Source organism: Hippopotamus amphibius, chromosome 1 (assembly GCF_030028045.1).
Source record: "Hippopotamus amphibius kiboko isolate mHipAmp2 chromosome 1, mHipAmp2.hap2, whole genome shotgun sequence".
Lineage (NCBI taxonomy): Eukaryota > Metazoa > Chordata > Mammalia > Artiodactyla > Hippopotamidae > Hippopotamus > Hippopotamus amphibius.
This window is the reverse complement of record NC_080186.1, coordinates 231,949,609-231,969,890: the sequence shown is the minus strand read 5'-3', so window position 1 is coordinate 231,969,890 and position 20,282 is coordinate 231,949,609. Positions and strand designations below refer to the sequence as shown.

At 35.8% G+C, this 20,282-nt stretch overlaps 1 protein-coding gene across 2 annotated transcripts in view; it reads right to left on the bottom strand.

Moving 5' to 3' along the window:
• Window positions 1-526: 526 nt before the first annotated feature.
• MIER3 (MIER family member 3) overlaps window positions 527-20,282 on the bottom strand; it is an 86,077-nt gene continuing 66,321 nt past the window's right edge. For both annotated transcript variants that reach the window (XM_057743294.1, XM_057743284.1), the window contains exons 4-13: window positions 17,644-17,778; window positions 16,297-16,417; window positions 15,276-15,361; window positions 14,575-14,647; window positions 12,671-12,822; window positions 10,180-10,261; window positions 8,709-8,803; window positions 4,930-5,057; window positions 4,704-4,846; window positions 527-4,593 (exon numbers count right to left, since the gene is read on the bottom strand). In XM_057743294.1, the coding sequence (XP_057599277.1) occupies window positions 4,136-4,593; window positions 4,704-4,846; window positions 4,930-5,057; window positions 8,709-8,803; window positions 10,180-10,261; window positions 12,671-12,822; window positions 14,575-14,647; window positions 15,276-15,361; window positions 16,297-16,417; window positions 17,644-17,778 (1,473 nt within the window). In that variant the 3' untranslated portion in view covers window positions 527-4,135. The remainder of the gene's footprint in view (window positions 4,594-4,703; window positions 4,847-4,929; window positions 5,058-8,708; window positions 8,804-10,179; window positions 10,262-12,670; window positions 12,823-14,574; window positions 14,648-15,275; window positions 15,362-16,296; window positions 16,418-17,643; window positions 17,779-20,282) is intronic.

Sequence of the window (20,282 nt, the reverse complement as noted above, 5' to 3'; positions counted from 1 at the left end):
AGCAACTGAAGCAGAGACGTCAAGGTTTTTATCCTCCTCTTGTCCTTGTACAGAATCTGGACGTTATGTGCAATCTGATCACTGCATATTAAGAATGGGACTAGAGAGAGAAAGCTCTGGTCAGAGTAAGCGAAATATGGGCACAAACTTGTGAAATTAGGCTAAGGTGAGATATTTAGCTTGAAAAGATGAAGACTTAGGGAAGATATTTCTAGAGTCTACTAAACTATGAATATTATAATAAGACTAGTTTACTACAAATATATTGTCAAATAATAACATCTGATCAAATTTCAGATTTCATGTCTTCCTAAATGACAACGGTCACTAAGAAAAGTGACTGAAACATAACAGACATGCAATAAATATTTCCTGAATGAAACAAAGTATGTACAACCCTCATTTTTGGGATAGCTAGAATTTTATTATATATGGAAATTTACTTTAGAGGATTCAAAGAAAACTTATTTTATCTAGCAATTTTATTACTTACCTATCAAATATCTCATTTACATCTAAAACCAACTTAACAGTAGTTAAATATCTACCCATGTGTTATAGGTTAAGAGTCACTAAATAGAAATCTATTTGGGGCAAATACTCACACGAACCAAGAAAAAAAAAGATTTCCAGATTTTTATTTCTGGAACTGTACACCAGGTATTAAAGTACAACAAATACAAAATAATGCTCAAAAAAATCAGTGTTTATGTACAAATATTAAAATCAATGCAACGATAGCAACTTCCTCTTGAACATCTGATACTAAAACTTGTTCTGATTGTCACTAATCAATCTCATACTCACAGCGTACTTATTTCAAACTGGGACAACTGGAATCACTGGTCGTCTAAGAGGAGTTTTAATATCTACCATATTTAACAATAAAACTAATAGTTTCCTCCTTTTAGTGAAAAAATTAAGAACTTTTTAAAAAACATAGTAATGTCAATATTTTTATAAATTATTTCAATTTCCATTTGTAGACAATGTGCTTTGAAACTCTGGGCAATCTCCTTGGTGGTCAGGTTTATTCGTTAGTTTACATTCAAAGTTGAAATATTCACTAGAGACTTTGGTTAAATTAAATAGTATCACTATGCTCTATTAGGTCTGACGTTCTCAAATATTATGACCCTCAATTGTAAAAATTAAAAAGGAAACAATTGCACAATTCTTTGACCTAATTGTAGACACTTTAGTATTGTTTAAACAGTATTCTACATCCTTCAAGTAAATTCAGCAGTTGACCATGACAAGAGGAAAACTAAACATTGAAAAAGCTAGCATGAAAAAGTGGAGTACAACTAACAAAAGTATTGCTATAATCACAGCACCAGTTTCACTTCTAAATGAATCCGCTGTCCTCTTCAAACCCCCTGTACATAAAAGACACATCAGCCAACACTGCAACTGCTCACCGTGGATTTTTGGTTTGTTCATACGAAAATAATATGGCAAAGGAAAAAAAAAAGAATTTATCACAGTTTGTTATAAGAATTGTGCTTACACTTGATAATAAAGGCATTATTGTTTCTTCATACAACTGCAAATCAGTTATTTTCATGCTCTCAAAACGCAATTCTTCTAATAAACAGTAACAAATTCTCTGTTAAGATGCTTAAACGGAGAGGAAAAAACCCAGTAAATCCAGACTTAAAAGGAAATTCAATAAATAGCTATTTTACATGAATAAAGTCATAGTGGTACAATTTATGAATGTCACATCAAGCATGCACAAAAATGGTATTATACACGGAGGAAGCAGTCAGAAAATATTGAATTAGATCTAAAAAGATATGAAGAATTTACACATATATACAAAAATCTTGCAAATTATTGCCTCATTTTAACAAGGAATTAAAAGTAAACGTTACCAGCTAGTTAGCGCTCTCTAAGAGGCTAAAATCAGATTGGCGTTTAAAAATCTGTTCAACTAGCTGGAAATTATTTTTCTCTCATATCATTTCTGGATTTTGGTCAAAAATCTTTATTTAAATAACTAAAGTGTCCATTCAACTTGCTGATAATCAAAACTTTAGATAAGAAACACTGTTTCCATCTTATATCAAGATCCCAGCAATGCATAGATAAACTGAATATATTACTGCATCAGCTACTGAGAATGGGCATGTTCGTTTAAGTGCAACTGGTATTAGCATTCAGTCATCTTTGTGTAAATTATTTTATACAGACCAGCCACTGTAAACCCAGAGTAAAAATTAAAGTTATAACAATGGAAGATTATGGCCAGTATCTTACTAAATTATAGGTGTATTCATTTTTAACAAAAGAAATAAGGTTCATAGTTTAGCACACCACCACAGCAATAAGAAGCTGACAACTTGGATAAAAATATCTGAAAGCAACATAGAGCCCAGGCTACTCATTATTTACTGTGTGCATACAGGAATGCTAGAATTTAGATGTATAAATTAGAGACTGACTTTAAGTTATTAATTTAACTAGTCCACTGTGCTAAACTAACTTTTATAGTAAATGTGCTAATGCGTAAACACTTCAAAGCAATCTTCATTAAAATGCTGCAAAGAAAAACAAGAATACACATCATCCAAAACTAAGGATGTCATTGCAGTTCACAGTTTGTATAATAAATACCCTCCCTTTCCATCACTACTAAGGTCACTACATTCTATCTATTCATCAGCACAACCTTGAAGCGACTTATACTTACAAATATCAGCAATGTAACCAAACATTTAAGTTTCTGCAAAGCAAGACAACTAATAGAAATTGAAAAATTTAATTAAGACGGTGCAAAAAAAAAGGAAAATTCTGTATTTTAACTGAACTATTAAAGCAAAGCTTATCACATCCTAATACTGCATTACATACTGTATGAATTCACCTTATAACTTAAAGATGCATGTCTATAGAGCAAAAATGGCCAAAGTTGATGACAATGGCTTTTCATTCACGTTTGCAATAAAAATAAAACTGAGTTTGAGATGCATCTGAACATCAATCACTTTTTAAAACTTAAAGTGGTAACGTACCATTCTAGTTCAGATAGGAACTCACATTTTTCTTGCCAACTGTTCAAGCTAAACAGAAAAGTTTAAATATACTTCAAGGTTCTACTGCATTGTGTGTAAAATCTAGAAATCCCTCCTAAATATTAACACTTTGAACTGCAGCGCTACAAAACAACTTAAGAGGTGTCCCAAAATGTAAACCAATGAGTGGCAACATCCTAGGCTTTGTAGACTGTGCCCTGCAAGTCAACTGCCTCAGGATAAACTAAATTATCAATGACTGGTATGATTTTTATGATTACAATCTTGATAATGGTGGACAAAAACCCATCTAAATACCACATCTTCAAATGCCAAATTTTAGCCAATAAATAAAGTTACACAGAAATCTTCTGGCAGTAAAATGACCAATTCTGTGTAAGGTAGCCCTGGTCTAGAATTTTGAAACAGGATCCAAGCAAACGTCTTCATCATTTGCACGCAGTTCCCCGTGCTGGCTTCCATAAAGATGGACTTGCTGTTTTGTAAACTGAAGTGCTTTAGTTGAATAACATGAGAGAAGTTTCCATTTTAAAAAAATCCTTGCATGTTTGTGCAGTTTAAAGAAACCTACCCCTGCTTTTATTTAATTAAGAAAATAAAACCAAAAAATGCTACATTGAGCAGGGATCGGGATCGGTACCTGTAAACATTGTTATTCCACTGCATCCATTACGGCAAAAGGAATTTACACGAATAGAAGCCACTCCATTCAGTTCAGAACATCTGTGCTGGTTTTGAGCTGGTGGCCTCTGTCTACAGGTTTTAAAACTGGGAATGAGGGCAGTGGGGAACAGAAAAGAATAGAAAAAGAAGGGAGTGGGGAAGAGGTACTGGGGATGAGGAAGAGATAAGCAGAGCTTAAAGCTGCACCACAGAGTTCAATCTTAGTTCCCAACTCTGCTGATCATAGTTCATTTCCACATTTATGGATTGAAAATGAAAATACTCTTGATAAATCAAGATATAGTTCTATACATACTGACATCACTGATGTCATAGTGAAAAAAAGTTCAAACTTCCAGTGAAAGACTAAGCAAACCTGATACTTTCCTGGTACTGGTACTTCACACCCACCGTTTCGGGGCCCCTCACTCATGTCACTCGGAATGCAGGGCGGTATGCTGATGCAGTGCGTGGGCACTGATGAAACCATTGGTCTCGTTGGCAGACAGACTGCCAAAGTCAGCCACAGACACGGCCATTTTGGCACTGGTGATGTGATGTGTGTGATTTTCAAAGTCCACACCCAAATTATTTACAGAAACCTCATTCATAAAGGATTCAGGAACAGCAATGCCCATTTTCAATCTCTTTGCTGGTCTTTCCGACTCTTCACTGCACATGGTCATGGGGTTTAGCTCTGAGTGATAAAATCCAGTCTCAAATAAATTAAAACAATCACTTTCCCCATTGCTGGGCAGGGTGAGTAACTCCTCCGTTACAACAGGCACATGATTCACTTGTCCACGGGGTGTGTTGCCCAGTGGAGGAAAGCTATCATCCAAACAATTCACATCCGTTGGACTGCAGACAGTCGCAACACTGTTGGTCAAAGCTAAAAAGAAACAGAAAATGGTTTAAGGAAATGGTCCTATGTCATGCAACAAAGAGGATATAATTTTGCCCCAAGCTAGAGTAAAAAATGCAAAAAGATGCACATGTTACCTGTCAAGTCACTGGCAGTGAAAGAATTGAGAATGTTCAGCTGCTGATCAGGAACAGGCTCAGGTCGGTTAGAAGTTAAGGCTGAAGAATTTACTGTCCCGCCCAGAGCTTCTGTTTCATCTACCAAACGATCCATGTAGTCCCTAAAAAAAACATACCCCCATAATTTTATGACTGCACATCAGTTACAAACAAAAATCCTGGAAGTCAAGCCCACAGTACTTACGTAACTCCAGGGTGATGGTTGTATCGTTTCTTTCCAAATCTTGTCTGTTGAGCAAAGTAATCATAACGTTCAGATTTCTTCCACATGTAGTAGAATGCTACACATTCAGCCACTGTTCTAGTTCTCACCTAACAAAAAAAGTTGGATTTTTAAAAATCAACATATTCTATGCATTTTTAATAACTTTTTTTTTTTTTTACAACCCATGGATCTTATTTTCTATCTTCCCAATTATAAAATTCTGAACATTTTATTAGTGAACTGTCTTTACATTTACACTATTTAATAATGAGGCTACCTTCAAAAGCTCAAGGCTTTTTATTTAAATCAGAATGTAATAATAATAATAAATGTGTATCCAGAAATGATCTTAGACCTTTACTGAAAATCTTAACACACTGACATCCTTTACTTTTCTTCAATGAACTTTCACTGTGATTCTGACTACAGCAGGGATCCTTCTTAATTCTCAGGGATCCATGAACGAGCTTCACTGGGATCTATTAACTCCCAAAGTTTCATGCAGGTACACTTTTCTGGGGAGAATGATGCAGCTTCATCATATTATCAAAGGGTTCCATGACCCAGAAGAGATTAAGAACCGTTTGCAAAAGGGATCAGTACTCTACTGCATCTGGAATTTCAGATGATTGCCAGATAAAGGCAGAATTTTTTCCTCTAACATGCATTTGGCTCTTAGCTCCAACAGAGTTTGGTAAGAGTGACAACAATAAAATCTGAGCCTCATTCAACTTGGCTCTACAGGCACACTAGGGCTCCTCTAACTATATACAGCTAAAGGTATGAGTTCAGACGTACAGAAAAAATTCTGTATCTTTACCCAATAAATACTTTCTCCCCTGCTTAATCAGTACCCAATAAGGAAGTTTCAGAATCTCTAACCTGATTAGTGAGCATGTTGTGATATAAGATCATAATATAGGAACAAGCTTTTTAAACCAAGAAGTAAAGTATACCTTTCAATAAACACATTAACCATAAGTCTTCAAAAACAATATCGGTTTTTTGGGAACAGAGACCTTTCCTGTCTTATTCACTGATATAGCTCTAGAGCTTAAAACAATATCTGGTAAACAGAGCTTATTTGTATAATAAATGGGTATATTTCACAAGTCATTGCAAAGCTGAGGTTTTATTTTGACTTACAAGGGCAACTGTTTTATCTTTCAATAAGTTAAACACTTACTCTCACCTTGGAGAAAACAACAGGTTTTCATACACACAAAAAAAAGCATTAAAGTATTCAACATGCTACTGGAAGATCTAGCTAAATGCAGTAAGAAGAAAATAAAAGGTATACAGATTGAGAAGAAATAAAAATCTATTCACAGATGACATGATTATCTATACAGAAAATCCTAAAGAATCAACAAAAAACCCTCCTAGAACTAATAAATGATTACAGCAAGGTTGCAGGACACAAGGTTAATATGCAAAAGTCAACTGCTTTCCTATATACTGGCAATGAGCAACTGATATTTGAAATTAAAAACAACACCATCTACATTAGTACTTAGGTACTTAGGTATATATCTAATAAAATATATGCAAGATCTATATGAGAAAATCTACAAAATTCTGATTAAAGAAATCAAAGAAGATTTAAATAAATGGAGAGAGATTCCACGTTCATAGACAGGAAGACTGACTATTGTCAAGGTGTCGGTTCTTCCCAGCTTGATTTACAGATTCGGTGCAATCCCAACTAAAATTCCAGCAAGCTATTTTGTCAATACTCACATATTAATTCTAAAGTTTATATGCAAAGGCAAAAGACCCAGAATAGCCAACACAATACTGAAAGAGAAGAACGAAGTTGGAGGATAGATACGACCCAACTTCAAGACTTACTATTAAGCTATCGTAATCAAGATAGCATGGTACTGGTGAAAAAAAAAACAAATACATTAATGGAACACAATAGAGAGCCCAGAAACACTCACACAAATACAGTCGACTAATCTTTGACAAAGGAGCAAAGGCAATTCAATGAAGGACGGATCATCTTTTCAGCAAATGATGCTAGGACAACTGGACATCTACATCCACCTTTCACAAAAAAAATTCAAAATGGATTACAGACCTAAATGTACACTACAAAACTACAAAAGCTCCTAGAATATAACACAGGAGAAAACCTAGATAATGCTGGGGATGGTGATGACTTTTTAGAAACAACAATAAAAGCACAATCTATGAAAGAAAAATTGATAAGTTGGACTTAATTAAAATTAAAAACTACTCTGCAAAAGACACTGTAAAGAGAATGAAAAGACAAGCCAAAGACTGGGAGAAAATATTCGCAAAACACACATCTGATAAAGGACTGTTATCCAAAATATGCAAAGAACTCTTGTAATTCAACAATAAGAAAACAAACCACCCAATTAAAAACTGTGCTAAAGACCCTAAATAGACACTTCACCAAAGAAGATACATAGACATCGAATAAGCAGATGAAAAAATGACCCACATATATCATCAGGGAACTGCAAATTAAAACAAGATACCGCTACACATTTTAGAATAGTCAAAATCCAAAACAGTGACATCACCAGATGCTGGCAAGGATGTGGAACAAGAACTCTCATTCATTGCTGGTAGGAATGCAAAATGGCACAGTTACTTTGGAAGAGCTTGGCGGTTTCTCACAAAACTACCCATACTCTTACCATATCACCCAACAATCACACTCATTGGTATTTACCCAAGAAGTCCTCAAAATAGTGAATGGATAAACAAATTGGTATATCCATACAATGGAATATTATCCAGTGATAAAAAGAAATGAGCCACACTAAGACTCGTGCTCCCAATGCAGGGGGCCTGGGTTTGATCCCTGATCAGGGAACTAGATCCCACATGCCTCAACTAAGAGTTCGCATGCCACAACTAAAGATCCTACATGCTGAAACTGAATGATCCCGCATGCAGCAACAAAATACCACGTGCAGTGACGAAGACCCGATGTAGCCAAATAAATAAACAAATATTTTAAAAAAGAAAGAAAAGAAATGAGCCACAAAAAAACATGGAGGAACCTTAAATGCATATTACTAAGTCAAGAAGCCAATCTCCAAAGGCTACACACTGTATGATTGCAATTATATGACAGAAGATTTTTAGATCAGTGAAACTATTCTGTATGATAAATGGTGGATAGGTGTCATTATACATTTTTCAAAATCCATAGAATATACAACAAGAAGAGTGAACCCTGATGTAAACTATGAACTCTGGGGGATAAAAATATGGCAAAGTAGAAGTACCGACTGTAACAAACGTACCACTTTGGTGTGGGAAGCTCATGGGGGAGGAAGCCGTGTGTGTGTGAGAGCAGGAAGTATATGGAAACTCTCTATAGTTTCTCCTCAATTCTGTTGTGAACCTAAAACTGCTCTTACAAAAAAAAAGTCTATTTTTAAAAAGTGTGTGTATGTTCTAACAGTTTGGGATAACTAAATCTCATTAAAATATGCTTTGCTTATTCTTTCTTTTTGTCCTCAGGAACATAGGATTCTAAAATATTTAGGTGGATAGGTCAATATTCTATACCTGTTGCTTTTTAAACTGGACTTTCTATTTCGGAGCAGTTTTGGGTTTACAGAAAAACTGATCAGAAAGTAACAGAAATGTTAATAGCAGGGGAGCATTAACAAGTTGTAGCTTTTTTTCCCTACCCAAGTGACTTATGAATTAGTTGCTTATATTCATTGTAATTACTAAGCAATTGCTCTATATTAATTTGCCTAACTTACCTTATTCTTCTGTATAAGATGAAAATCTTTTCCAAAAAGCATGAGTGCGTGTTCAAAGCTCCGGCATTCTTCTTCAGTCCATGCAGTCATTCCTTCTAAAGAAATTTTAAAACAAAATAAATTGGCCTCAAAACTCTAAAATATATAAATCGCTGAGTTACTTTCAGTATGTTTTCCTAATAAAAGGCTATAAACTTCTACACACAAACACATACATACACACACAGAGACAAGTTCTGTATGGAGAGATTTTAGTTAGGATTACTAAAGGTATGCTTTTAGTAATCCTAACTAATACGCTTTCAGTAATCCTAACTAAAAAAAATCTAGAATACCAAAATATAAACGCTGGTTTTTTTCCTTTGCATGATAAGACAAGAATATTTTTCTCTATAATTTATGCTCATTGTTTTTCTGGTTTTTTAAATGATGACCATTTTTTTTTTTAATTAGGAAAAAAAAGGTTATTTCCTTTATGGGGGGGGAAGCCTTACTTTGGTCTTACATCAAAACCATAAGCTCTTTAATTAGAGACCATAAATAATCAACACACACATATTTAAAGTCCGTTTGCAGAGTGCTATACTGTAGAAATACAAAGGGAAGAAGAAACAGCACATGTTCTCAAAAGACTAAATCCCACTCAACTTCCCAGCAGATGTTAACGTTGAAGCAAATCTACTTCAGGCAGAGGAGACTTGAAACACCTCACTCACAATGGGGACCAGGTCCCCAAAGCCATTAACAGTAGTGCACCACAAAGGTGGAAACTTTTTCAGAGTTTTGAGAACTTAAAATAATTTTTTCAAAGAAGTAGCTTTTACAAGGAAACACTTCAATAGACTATCTCACCTACAAGTTTAAATGTATTGTTTTTGGCTTTTACATTTTTCCAAGTCATTTATATAATATTAGTAAGCATTATTTCACTCTACATATACTTAATGAAAGTTATGGTGCATGCAATCTGTTTACATAATGACAAAAACACTGAAATTATAACTATTTTCCTTGACACATACAATACAAAACCTAGGCACTGCAGAAATGTTACTACATGATTATTAAAAATATGCTTCTTGCAATAAATCGAATGGAATATATTATACATGTTTCTTTTTTTAAATCTTTAATCTCCTTTTCACTTCCTGTCTGGCTTAAGAAAAAACAACTTTTTCCCCCAATGAAATCATAAAATCATTCTTATTAATTACTTTGGATATATTGTCATCTCTGGGATCTGCTTTGTTCTGGAGGTGACAGGGGGGTAACTAATTTGTATTTGAACAATCTCTGGTACGTCTAAAAATAGAGGGCAAGAAAAGGAAAAAATTACTTGCTATGAAGATGAACATAGATCTTACACAAAAGTGTTATAGGACTGCTCCATCCTTTATGATACTTTGCTTTTTCTGATCCCCAAATGACCATGCCCTGTCATTCCCCTCTCTTGATCCCAAGTGATTCTTACCTTGAGAGGCCTTTCCGTTGCAGCAGTACCTTTCAATTGCTTCCTTTATATTATGGTTACACTTGAGAAGTTCATATAACGCCTGGGGCAAGGGAAAAAAGCTATTAAATAAAACTTACCAAAAGCTCATACTTAACAGCATTAAACAAACAAACAAACAAAAACAGGAGTATTGTAAGAGTTCTGACAAATACTAACTGAAATGCTCTCCAATTTCAGGACATGTGAAGCATATGTTTGCCCAGACATTAATCTACGTGACTATCCTGCAGACTGACTCTGGTATCAGAAGGGTTTGTTCATCCTCACTCTACCCCTCAAAAGTCATCTACCAGTGTCATTCCTCACATTTTTTTTATTGTCAGGCCTTCTGAGCTGGGAGAATTCCCCTATTTTAGATGATTATTTCTAGTTTGGAAAAGTCAGAATTATGGTCTTATCTTTTGATATCACCTACTCCCTGACTTTCAGAGTTTTAATAAAAGAGAATAGCAGCAGGCCTGGAATAGAAGGATGGATATTTTAGTCACTGGAGTTTATAATAATCTTAGTCATTTCCATCTACTATGGAAGATACCATTTTTTAAAAATTAGAATTTCTACCATTAAATCTGTTTGGAACTATGAATATACTCAATAGCAGCAGCGAGAACTCAATTGAAAGTTAAATAATAATCCACCTTCCCAAGTAAGTTTCAAGAAAGGCAAGGATATTAGTAAACCTATTAATACATCAATACATTAATAATCAATACATTAATAACCAATCATTAAAAAACAATCTCAATAGCTACTAAAAATCTTCAGATCAATCAGTACCCATTTCTATTTTTAAAAAGACAAAAACTGTAAGTTATAAGTCGATGGATACCACCTTACTATAAGAAAGACAGCCTGTGTCAAACAGAGGCTGGTATTAGTCTTAATGTAAAAACCTTAGATGTATTATCTCCCATCAAAAGCAGGCCTCAACAAGGGTCGGGGGCAGGGAGCAAGGGGAAGCCAGGACGAAGTGAGAGAGTAGCACTGACATATATACACTACCAAATGTAAAATAGATAGCTAGCGGGAAGCTGCTGCATAACACAGGGAGATCAGCTCGATGATGGGTGATGCCTTAAGAGGGCTGGGATAGGGAGGGTGGAAAGGAGTCGCTGGAGGGAGGGGATTTGGAAATATATGTATAAATACAGCTGATTCACTTTGTTGTACAGCAGAAACTGGCACAACAGTGTAAAGCAATTATATTCCAATAAAGAGCTTTAAAAAAAAAAAAAGAAGGCCTCAAACCACTATTACTGCCAAAAATCTCTGGGAGTTATGGCTAACGCAGTAAGACATACAAATAGGAATAAGAGATGTAACGATGGTAAGGAAGGAACAAAAGTATAATTCAATAAGGAATTTAAGACTAGAAAACCTAAGAGAGAAAACTGAAAGATCATTATACTAAATTAAAGTTTCAGCAGCTTGAGAAAAAATTTTTTAAATTTGTATTTCTCTAAAATCAGCAATATACAAATACAAATATAATAGAGATTCCATTTACAACAGTGCTAAATATACACATATATTTAATGATAAGGAATTAATCAGACAAGTGATATTTAAACAAAAAAACATCTGAGTGATTAAAAAAAGTCAAATAAATAGAGAATCAGATCACGTTCTTGAAGTAGAAGGTTTAATGTTTTAAAGGTACTAATTCTTCCAAAATTAATTTATAGTTTCAATGGAGTATCAGTAGAAAAATCCAATGGGATCTCTTTTTGACAGCTGACAAAACTACTTTGAAGTTCAGCTAGTATGACTTCTCTACGTTACTTGGAAATTCAAGTTTGCAAGTTTGCATCCACCTATCTCTGGGCACTCGTTAGTCAGGATCAGCTAGGCTGGCAATACAGGGTGAAAAGGTACATGAGAGAAAAAACGATGTCAGAGAGAAAAAAGCCCTAATAGGCAATACTTCCACCCTTATCCCACCCACCCTCAGGAGCATGTTCTGCATCTATAAGTACACAGTACTTAACAAATGCTCCTAAAGCAAATTTACACACCCTTAATAGACATTAACTTTAATTCCCTGAATAAAGTTCAAGAATAGTCTAGAAAATAACTTTATCATAAAATCTAGAAGTCCAACCACAGAGAATGTTTAAATATACGATGGAACATACAGACATCAAGAATGAAGTATTAAAGAAATCTCGATGGCAAAGAAAATAAGATTAAGTGATTAAAAGGATATAAAATTGTATCTGAAGTAAAATACATGTGTATGTATACAGAAAAAAAAAAGCCCAGAAGAAGACACGAAACAATATAGAATAGTTACCACTGGGTCTTGGGATTTTTTTTTTTCAAAACCAGTATTTTTCAAGCTTTAAAAATCAGAGATAGCCAGTTCATACGTAAGAAATATTTGAATCAAATATAAGAAAATCAAGAAGATATTATATCAGCTGCTGTTTCAAGAAAAGTTGATGTATACCTGTTCATTATCCCTTGTGTGTGTTCCTGCAGAAATCCTATCCATTATTTTTTCGTTTCCAGTTCTTAATGAGGTCTCAACAAGGTACTCCTTAACTTTGCTCTCCAAAACCACACCAGGACGCCAAAGTAACTGGTCTTCATTTTCATACACTGATAAAGAAAATCCCATTAACACATGAAAAGTAGTGAACACACTCAAAGATATACAGCAACTGTTCTCCTCTTCCTATGTAAACTCACTTCCAGGACACCAGTAATCTGATAATCTGGCAAGTTGAGTCTTTCATTAAGTAAAGGTTTAAATTTTTTTTTTCTTTTTTTTTTTACTTTATTAAGGGCCAAGTATTCCAGAGACTAGCGCCAAGTACCTTTTTTCGTGATTGGACTTACTAACAAGTTAGAAGGCTTTCTATGCCTAGCAGTCTAATAGAAAACCTGGTAGTGGTGTCTGACATTCTTCTAATGAGGGGGTAAAAATAACCTTTGTAAATTCTTTAATAATCTTATTGGAATTTTCTCTTAAACTCCCTAAATGGCTCTATGAAATGTCTAGAGGTTAAAAATTCCAAACAAATTAAAACAAAAATAAATAAAAATAAAAATATCTGCCAATATTGAAATACCTAGGAAATATAAATTTTCCCATCACTGATTTCTTCCCAAAAGGCAAACTTTTATTTTAAAAAGGAAGCAGCCTAATTAAAAATGGGTAAGAATAATAAACAGTAAGAGAAGTAAACCTTCCACCTCTTAATGAAGCTGATATTTAATAAGCAAAATGACACTAAAACAAACTGTATATTTTATTACTGCAATCATTTCTGCCATACTCAAAGTTTCTACTTCACACAATAAAGTTATACAAATAGCCCAAGTATTTATCTCACTGCTTCAACTACAATCAATCCATTCTTCAATTGTAAAATAACTAAATATAGCTAATAAAAGTAATTTGCTGAAAGCTCACTATGTAGCAGAGACCACAGTAAGTGCTTTACATTGACAACTGCAGAAGGCAGGTATTACTATTCCCAATGAGTAGGAAAGTTAAAAATAAAGTGTGCCTGTAAAGCAATAAGACTGATTTTTGAGGTAAGTTTCTGGAACCAATTTCTCTACTCTTTGGTCAAAACTGAAATAGGTAAAATAGTTTGAGTTTATTCCCTCAAAAGAGGGATGTAGATGAAGATGTAGAACTAAGAGAATATTACCTCCACTATGTTTCATCTAAGGACCGGCAGCTGCTGAGCATGTACTTTTGTCCATGGCCAAATCTACATGGTTCCCAAGTTCAGCTAGGGTGGTGTACCTGGATTTTTACTTCCCACCACCTCACCCCTCCATATTTTCAGAACCAGCTATAGCTGGAATCTACCAAAAATGTGAGGAAAATTGATTACACTTAAATAGGGGTGTACAACAAAAGCAACAGAATCCTTACATTCTACCACCTTATCTTTCAGGGCTAGGGCAAGAGAATTTCTTCTAGCTTCTTTTTTCCTTAAGCATTTCTTTCCAAAAGGATTATATCCCTAACGTTCCCATTATCTTAGGTGATATGATGCTACCAACTTCCACTGGAGTGGGATGTAGGCCAAAAAGTTGCACTTTAAGAGCAACTCCACTATTTTAAGAGGCGCTTAGCATACTGACTAAGAAGCACTGTAAGGGGCGGGGGAGGGGAGGGGAGAAGGGGGAGGGTTGGGGGGGGCACCAAGGGCAGCAGTGGTTCTCTGAGTCTCATGGTTACTTCTGATACATTATTCTTAAGTCAAGCCTAACTCTTCCCTGACTCCAAATCTATCTTTATACTCACAGGATGAGTGTACAAGCAGATATTTAAACAAACATATTGAGGGGTAACTTGGCTTACCAAATATCAAAATTAAAACCCTTCCTTACCTTTCTCATTACCAGCATACTCTCCAAGATAAGGTGGAATTTCTGCTTGATATTGTAAACCAATCATTATTTCCTACAGGAAAATTTAGAAGTAAAAACAACTTATTACAAAAATAAATACTGAAAAAAAATTCCAATTCACTAATTAGTTATTACAAATCTAAAATTATCTTGCAAAGTTATTAAATTATTTCAGAAGTTTTTTGTTCTTTTAAGCTCTTTATTGGAATATAATTGCTTTACACTGTTGTGCCAGTTTCTGCTGTACAACAAAGTGAATCAGCTGTATTTATACATATATCTCCAAATCCCCTCCCTCCAGCAACTCCCTCCCACCCTCCCTTATCCCGGCCCTCTAAGGCATCACCCATCATATAGCTGATCTCCCTGTGTTATGCAGCAGCTTCCCACAAGCTATCTATTTTACATTTGGAAGTGTATATATGTCAGTGCTACTCTCTCACTTCATCCCAGCTTCCCCTTCGCCCCCCACCCCGTGTCCTCAAGTCCGTTTTCTGCATCTGCATCTTTATTCTTGTCCTGTCACTGGGTTCATCAGTACCATTGTTTTACATTCCATATATATGAGTTAGCATATGATATTTGTTTTTCTCTTTCTGGCGTACATCACTTTCAGAAGTGTTTTTAAAAGCTACTTTAATCCAAATGGTCTACTAAATTATGATGGTAACTTAACATACCTTCCTCAGATCTTCAGGTGAGTTACCACTGTCTGTTTCAGCATCTTCAACCTCTGATTCTTTATCTCCATCACATGTAGTATTTGCTTAAAAGAAGAAAATTAAATTTTTAAAAAGGGTTTTTTTGGCCTATTTTTGCAGCATCTGAAAAAGTGCCTGATATTTTATATTTTATTTATGATAAAATTTATTGAATAAATGAGATCAGCACAAATATACTAAACCTCTTGTAGTATTATCACATTTTGACACTAGACAAAACAAGACACTGAAAACACGAAGAAAGTGCATAGTATCCTTAGAATTATTTGGTGTGTGGTCATACAGTTTGGAGAGGCAAGAGGAAACCCACTATGGTCCCCTTAAAAAAGAAGGTAAAGCACTGGATTACACTGACTTCATTAAACCAGACTGAGACATACACAAAGAGCTGCACATTGAGTCCATAAAAATTATCTTTTTGCACACGTGTGTATGTGTAGTGCAACTTAACTGAACAGTTCTTCTACCATAAAAATACCTAGGAAATAAGCAAGACTGCATATAAGAAATTATTTCAGTTCAAAGACCCTTTAAATATTACTGATATACATTAAGGGATAACACCAAGAACTAAAAGGAAAGGTTTAAATAAATTACTAAAAATAAAAAATACTTTTGGAGCAACTGATGGTAGTTCTCAAACTGATGGCAGTTTCCAGGAGAGTGAGAGCCTTTTAAATCCAAAAAACGTCTATAAAATTCCATGGCTGAACTAAGATTGGTTGCCATAGCAACAGATGAGTCTTGGGAAAGAAAACAGCCTTGCAAAAGCAAGCAAATGCTTTCGTGTTTAAACAGCATATTAGTTTACATCTTTCCCAATAAAAAAAGGTTACAATCTTGCTCAGATTATAATAGTATTTTATTTCAATGAAGTAAAACATTTAGAATATTCTGACCTAAACTACTGAATATAACAAAATGTACTCAGGCTAGAGTATCAGTGCAACTACTAATCAGTAATGACTGGATTTCTTACATCGTAAAGGTCTAGGGAAGAAATCGGAAGTTTCATGGGACGTCACAGACGGTGTCAGGTCATCTGCAGAAGACTGAGTCTCCTCATCATCACCTGACAGTAGGTCTTTTGCTATTTCCTCCTGTACGAATAGAACGCAACGCTAGGGTTAGAAATGATTACATCCCATCAGTTTTGAAAAAAAAGTATAACATTATTCATAAACATTATGGTATTACATATAATACAATTAAGAACTCGTTGAAGCCTCAGTTTTGAGAAAAGTAAATTTGAAATTCTCCTATAATTTACTTCACGTATGTAATTATTTAATAACATTTACTACTTGATTATATATAATATTTAATACTATATCATTATACATTTATGATGTAACAAATAGTTCGCCTAATCTATGGGTATGTAGTGACCTTATCTGAAACAGCAGACTAATTTTTAGTAAATTTACAACAAAAATAATCTTACTTCTAAAGTGGTTAAAAATTAAACTCACTTTCTGCCAACTTAAATAACTGAAACAAAACAAAAAAGTCTCCAAACTCCACTCTTCCAACAACTTTTCAGAAGTCCAACTAACGCACCACTCAGACTAGTGATATAATTTTAAAAGAAACAGTTCTGAATTAATTTTTAAGTACATGTATAGTCCTCCTTGTGCCTGGCACACAGTGAGCACTGAATATCTGCTGAATGACTATGGTCATGAAGGGTTTTGGTACCTTAATAGCACATTTGATTGAAAAGTGGGAACAACGTAACTCACAGGAAGAGGTTCCAAGATGTGGATTCCTCTCCCTGCCTGAGACCTGAAAGGCAAGGAAAGCTTCCAGGGACATGTGAGCAGAGACCACAACTATGAATTCTTCTCAGCAGGGACTGGGCCTCCCCTACAGCCGGCCTCCCCTAAAGACATAACACTGAGGCCTTGGCTGCTATGACCGCTGTCACCCCCAGAGCCCAAGGAAACAGAACCACTCTCTCTAACCACTCCATGCCTAAGCCAACTTGGTTTGAAAACTTCTGGGGGATTTATTAAACACTGCATTCAAGCGTCCACAGGATCAAAAGAAGGTAGAGCAAAATCTAAGTTTAGATACACTGTGTCTACACAGGAAAGATAAAAAGTTATGGAAGAATACTCAAATATGCGAAGTATTATGAAGCTATTCCTATTTTTAAAATAGTGAGATCAAAGCCAAACTATATTCAAATCAGTCACCAAAATGATAAGAGCAACGGGTCACATGAGAAGGTTACAATTCAGAATTACGAAACGCTTTAAAGAAACTAATAAAAATGGTCAATGGTAACAGATCTGGAATTTTTCTTCTACATGCTTGTACTTACTTTGTCTAGTGTCATATCTGGTAGTTCATCTGCAAGTTCACTTGGGGAGCTATTTGCACTGGAATTTGCAACTGCTGGAATTGTATGTTCATAGCCATAGAATGCCAATAAATCTTCTAGAGGCATGTTTCCTTCCTATTCAAGCCAGAGCACAAACATGAACTCAGCAGATGCCACAATGCTGAACCGCAGAGAAATCGCAATGCCATCAATGTTCATCAAGCACATTACCAAACAGCAGCACCAAGTCAAACTCAAGCTTTAGTGCTGCTTTTTGTGCTGTATCCGGAAAACAGGATCAAACACCTAGAGCTATAATTAATATATGAACAAAAGTCTAACAAGCAACATCCTAGTTTTCATTTTCCAGCATCATTTAACTTTTTACAAACTTCCTCAAATATTTGCTTTAGTGCAGACTTTTTTTTCGTTTTTACATTACTATAAAGATTTGCCTTGAAAACATTTCCAATTAATCAATCAATAACATCATATACTTTTTCTCGTTTCCTTGCAATTAGCAGTTGACCGCTTGGTTTATTCTTCATGTTACTTAGAAGATACCTAATGAGAAACCTCTGCTGAACATTTACTAACACTGTTATGTTTATATATTAATGTTCAAGACACAGTTCTCCTCTGATATTCCTACTACTGTATCTATATACTGTACCAGTTGTTTTTTTCCCACAATTGTCTGATGAAGTTCACGTTACCAACATCTTACAGATGAGAAAACTGAGGCTTAGTTCTGGGCTCATGTCTGAGGCCCCCAAGTTCTCTCACTGGCAGTGCTGCTCTGATAAAAGTACACAGTCTGGCTGCAGCACTGCCTCTACTACGGATACTCAGGCCATGCCATATGACGGCACCCAGTCAGTTTCTTCCCTCCACTAATCTCAAAATAAGTGCTATACTTCCTTTTTTAAAATATTTTAATTCAACCACTAAAGCACATGGAACTATTTATAATTATCATTTAAATAAATACCCATGAACTAGTTAATTTCTTAGATATTTTAAAGATGTTTATGTCCATCTACTAAGTGATTCCCCTTTAAAACTTGCTTACGGTTTAGCTTTCCCTTTAAGAAAAAATATCTAAGTCATGAAGCAAACAGCATGAAAACACGAAGCACAGTATACAAAACATGCCTACAGTTGATCACAAAGTGAGCTGAGGGGAGCCACTGATGACTCCCAGAGAGCCAGGGGGCTGCCCATCAGGGCCCACAGAGGACAGAGGTTCTGGGGGTCCCTAAGAACTGGCCTTCAACCTTTGCAGTACAACAGAACTTCCATTTTTTCACTATGCCTGAATGAAACAGATTCGTGTTATGAGCTTAGAATAAGGTATATGACAGTGCTACTTCGTAAATTTGCAGTAGGAGACATGCACCTTTCCAATGGCCATGGCACTCATGAAATCTTTTCAGTTTGGAATTGAAATCGGTAAAAAGCTGCTTTGGGAGCATGGACCAATTCAGCACAAATTAAGCTGGATAGTCAGGATGGACAGAAGTTCACCCATGCCGTGGGAAAACCTCATGAATCATCCTTCTCCCAAATGAAAGAACCCCTCGAAGGTGCCAGAACCACATTGAGAGTTTCTCCAGTCCTGCTCCTTGCAGAGTCCATGCAGCCCATTCCCCCTGGTTCACACTAGTTATAAGAGGAGACTGGCTGCAGCCTTTGCCAACCACCTGCTAGCAATATTTCTCCAAAACTCTACAGTTTCAGATTCCCTTCATGAACTGCGGAGATGGCGATCTGCACTCATCATGCGCTGATCATCCACCTTCCCATCAACACAGCACTCACTGGGCTCTGCATACTGTGTGGAGGACTACCGGCTATGAACAAAGAAATGAAATTTCCAAAATTTAAAAAAAAATTCCCTGCTCTCAAGGAATTCAGTCTTGGTGGAAGGAACTGGTAAGTTAACAATTATAAAACACTGTGAGAGCTACAATAAGCAGTTCCGGAATTGGTGTTATGAAAGGGTGGGTACAGAGAAAGGAAGACCTACACTCCAGCACCAACAGTATATGGTGGAGAAGCATCGCACAGACGACAAACACTGAGCTACGTCTTGAAAGATGAAGAGGCTTTTAACAGATGAGGGTTGTGTACTAGCTAGGAACTTGTGGTTCGTGGCCAGAAACCCTGACTGAGCAGTGACTATGCCAGGAGGCCACTGTGCCAGGTGCTGGTATGAAACACAGGTCTTCCCTCCTACAACTTCTAGACTACAGGGATACCGACAATACTCAAATACAGACACTGTCAATTACGATGAGTACAAAAGAAATAAATAGGGTCCTGAGATACAGAATTACGTGGAAGGCCTACTGTCATAGGGTTACAGAGGAAGACAATGAGTGACCTTCAGCTGAGGACTGAAGTCTGAGAAGTGACCAATCCTATGAAGAGCATTCCAAGCAAAGGAAACAACACACTTGAGACCTGAATGTGGTTTTCCACTAAGCCAATGGACAGAGCACAGAGAGTAGAATGAAGAATGGCTCAAGAGGAGATTAGAAAGACAAGCAGAGGCAGATTACAAAAGGCCTCATGGAAAAGAAACTTGGACTTCACTCCTAGGGCAATGGGAGGCCCCTGGAGAATTATAAACCTGG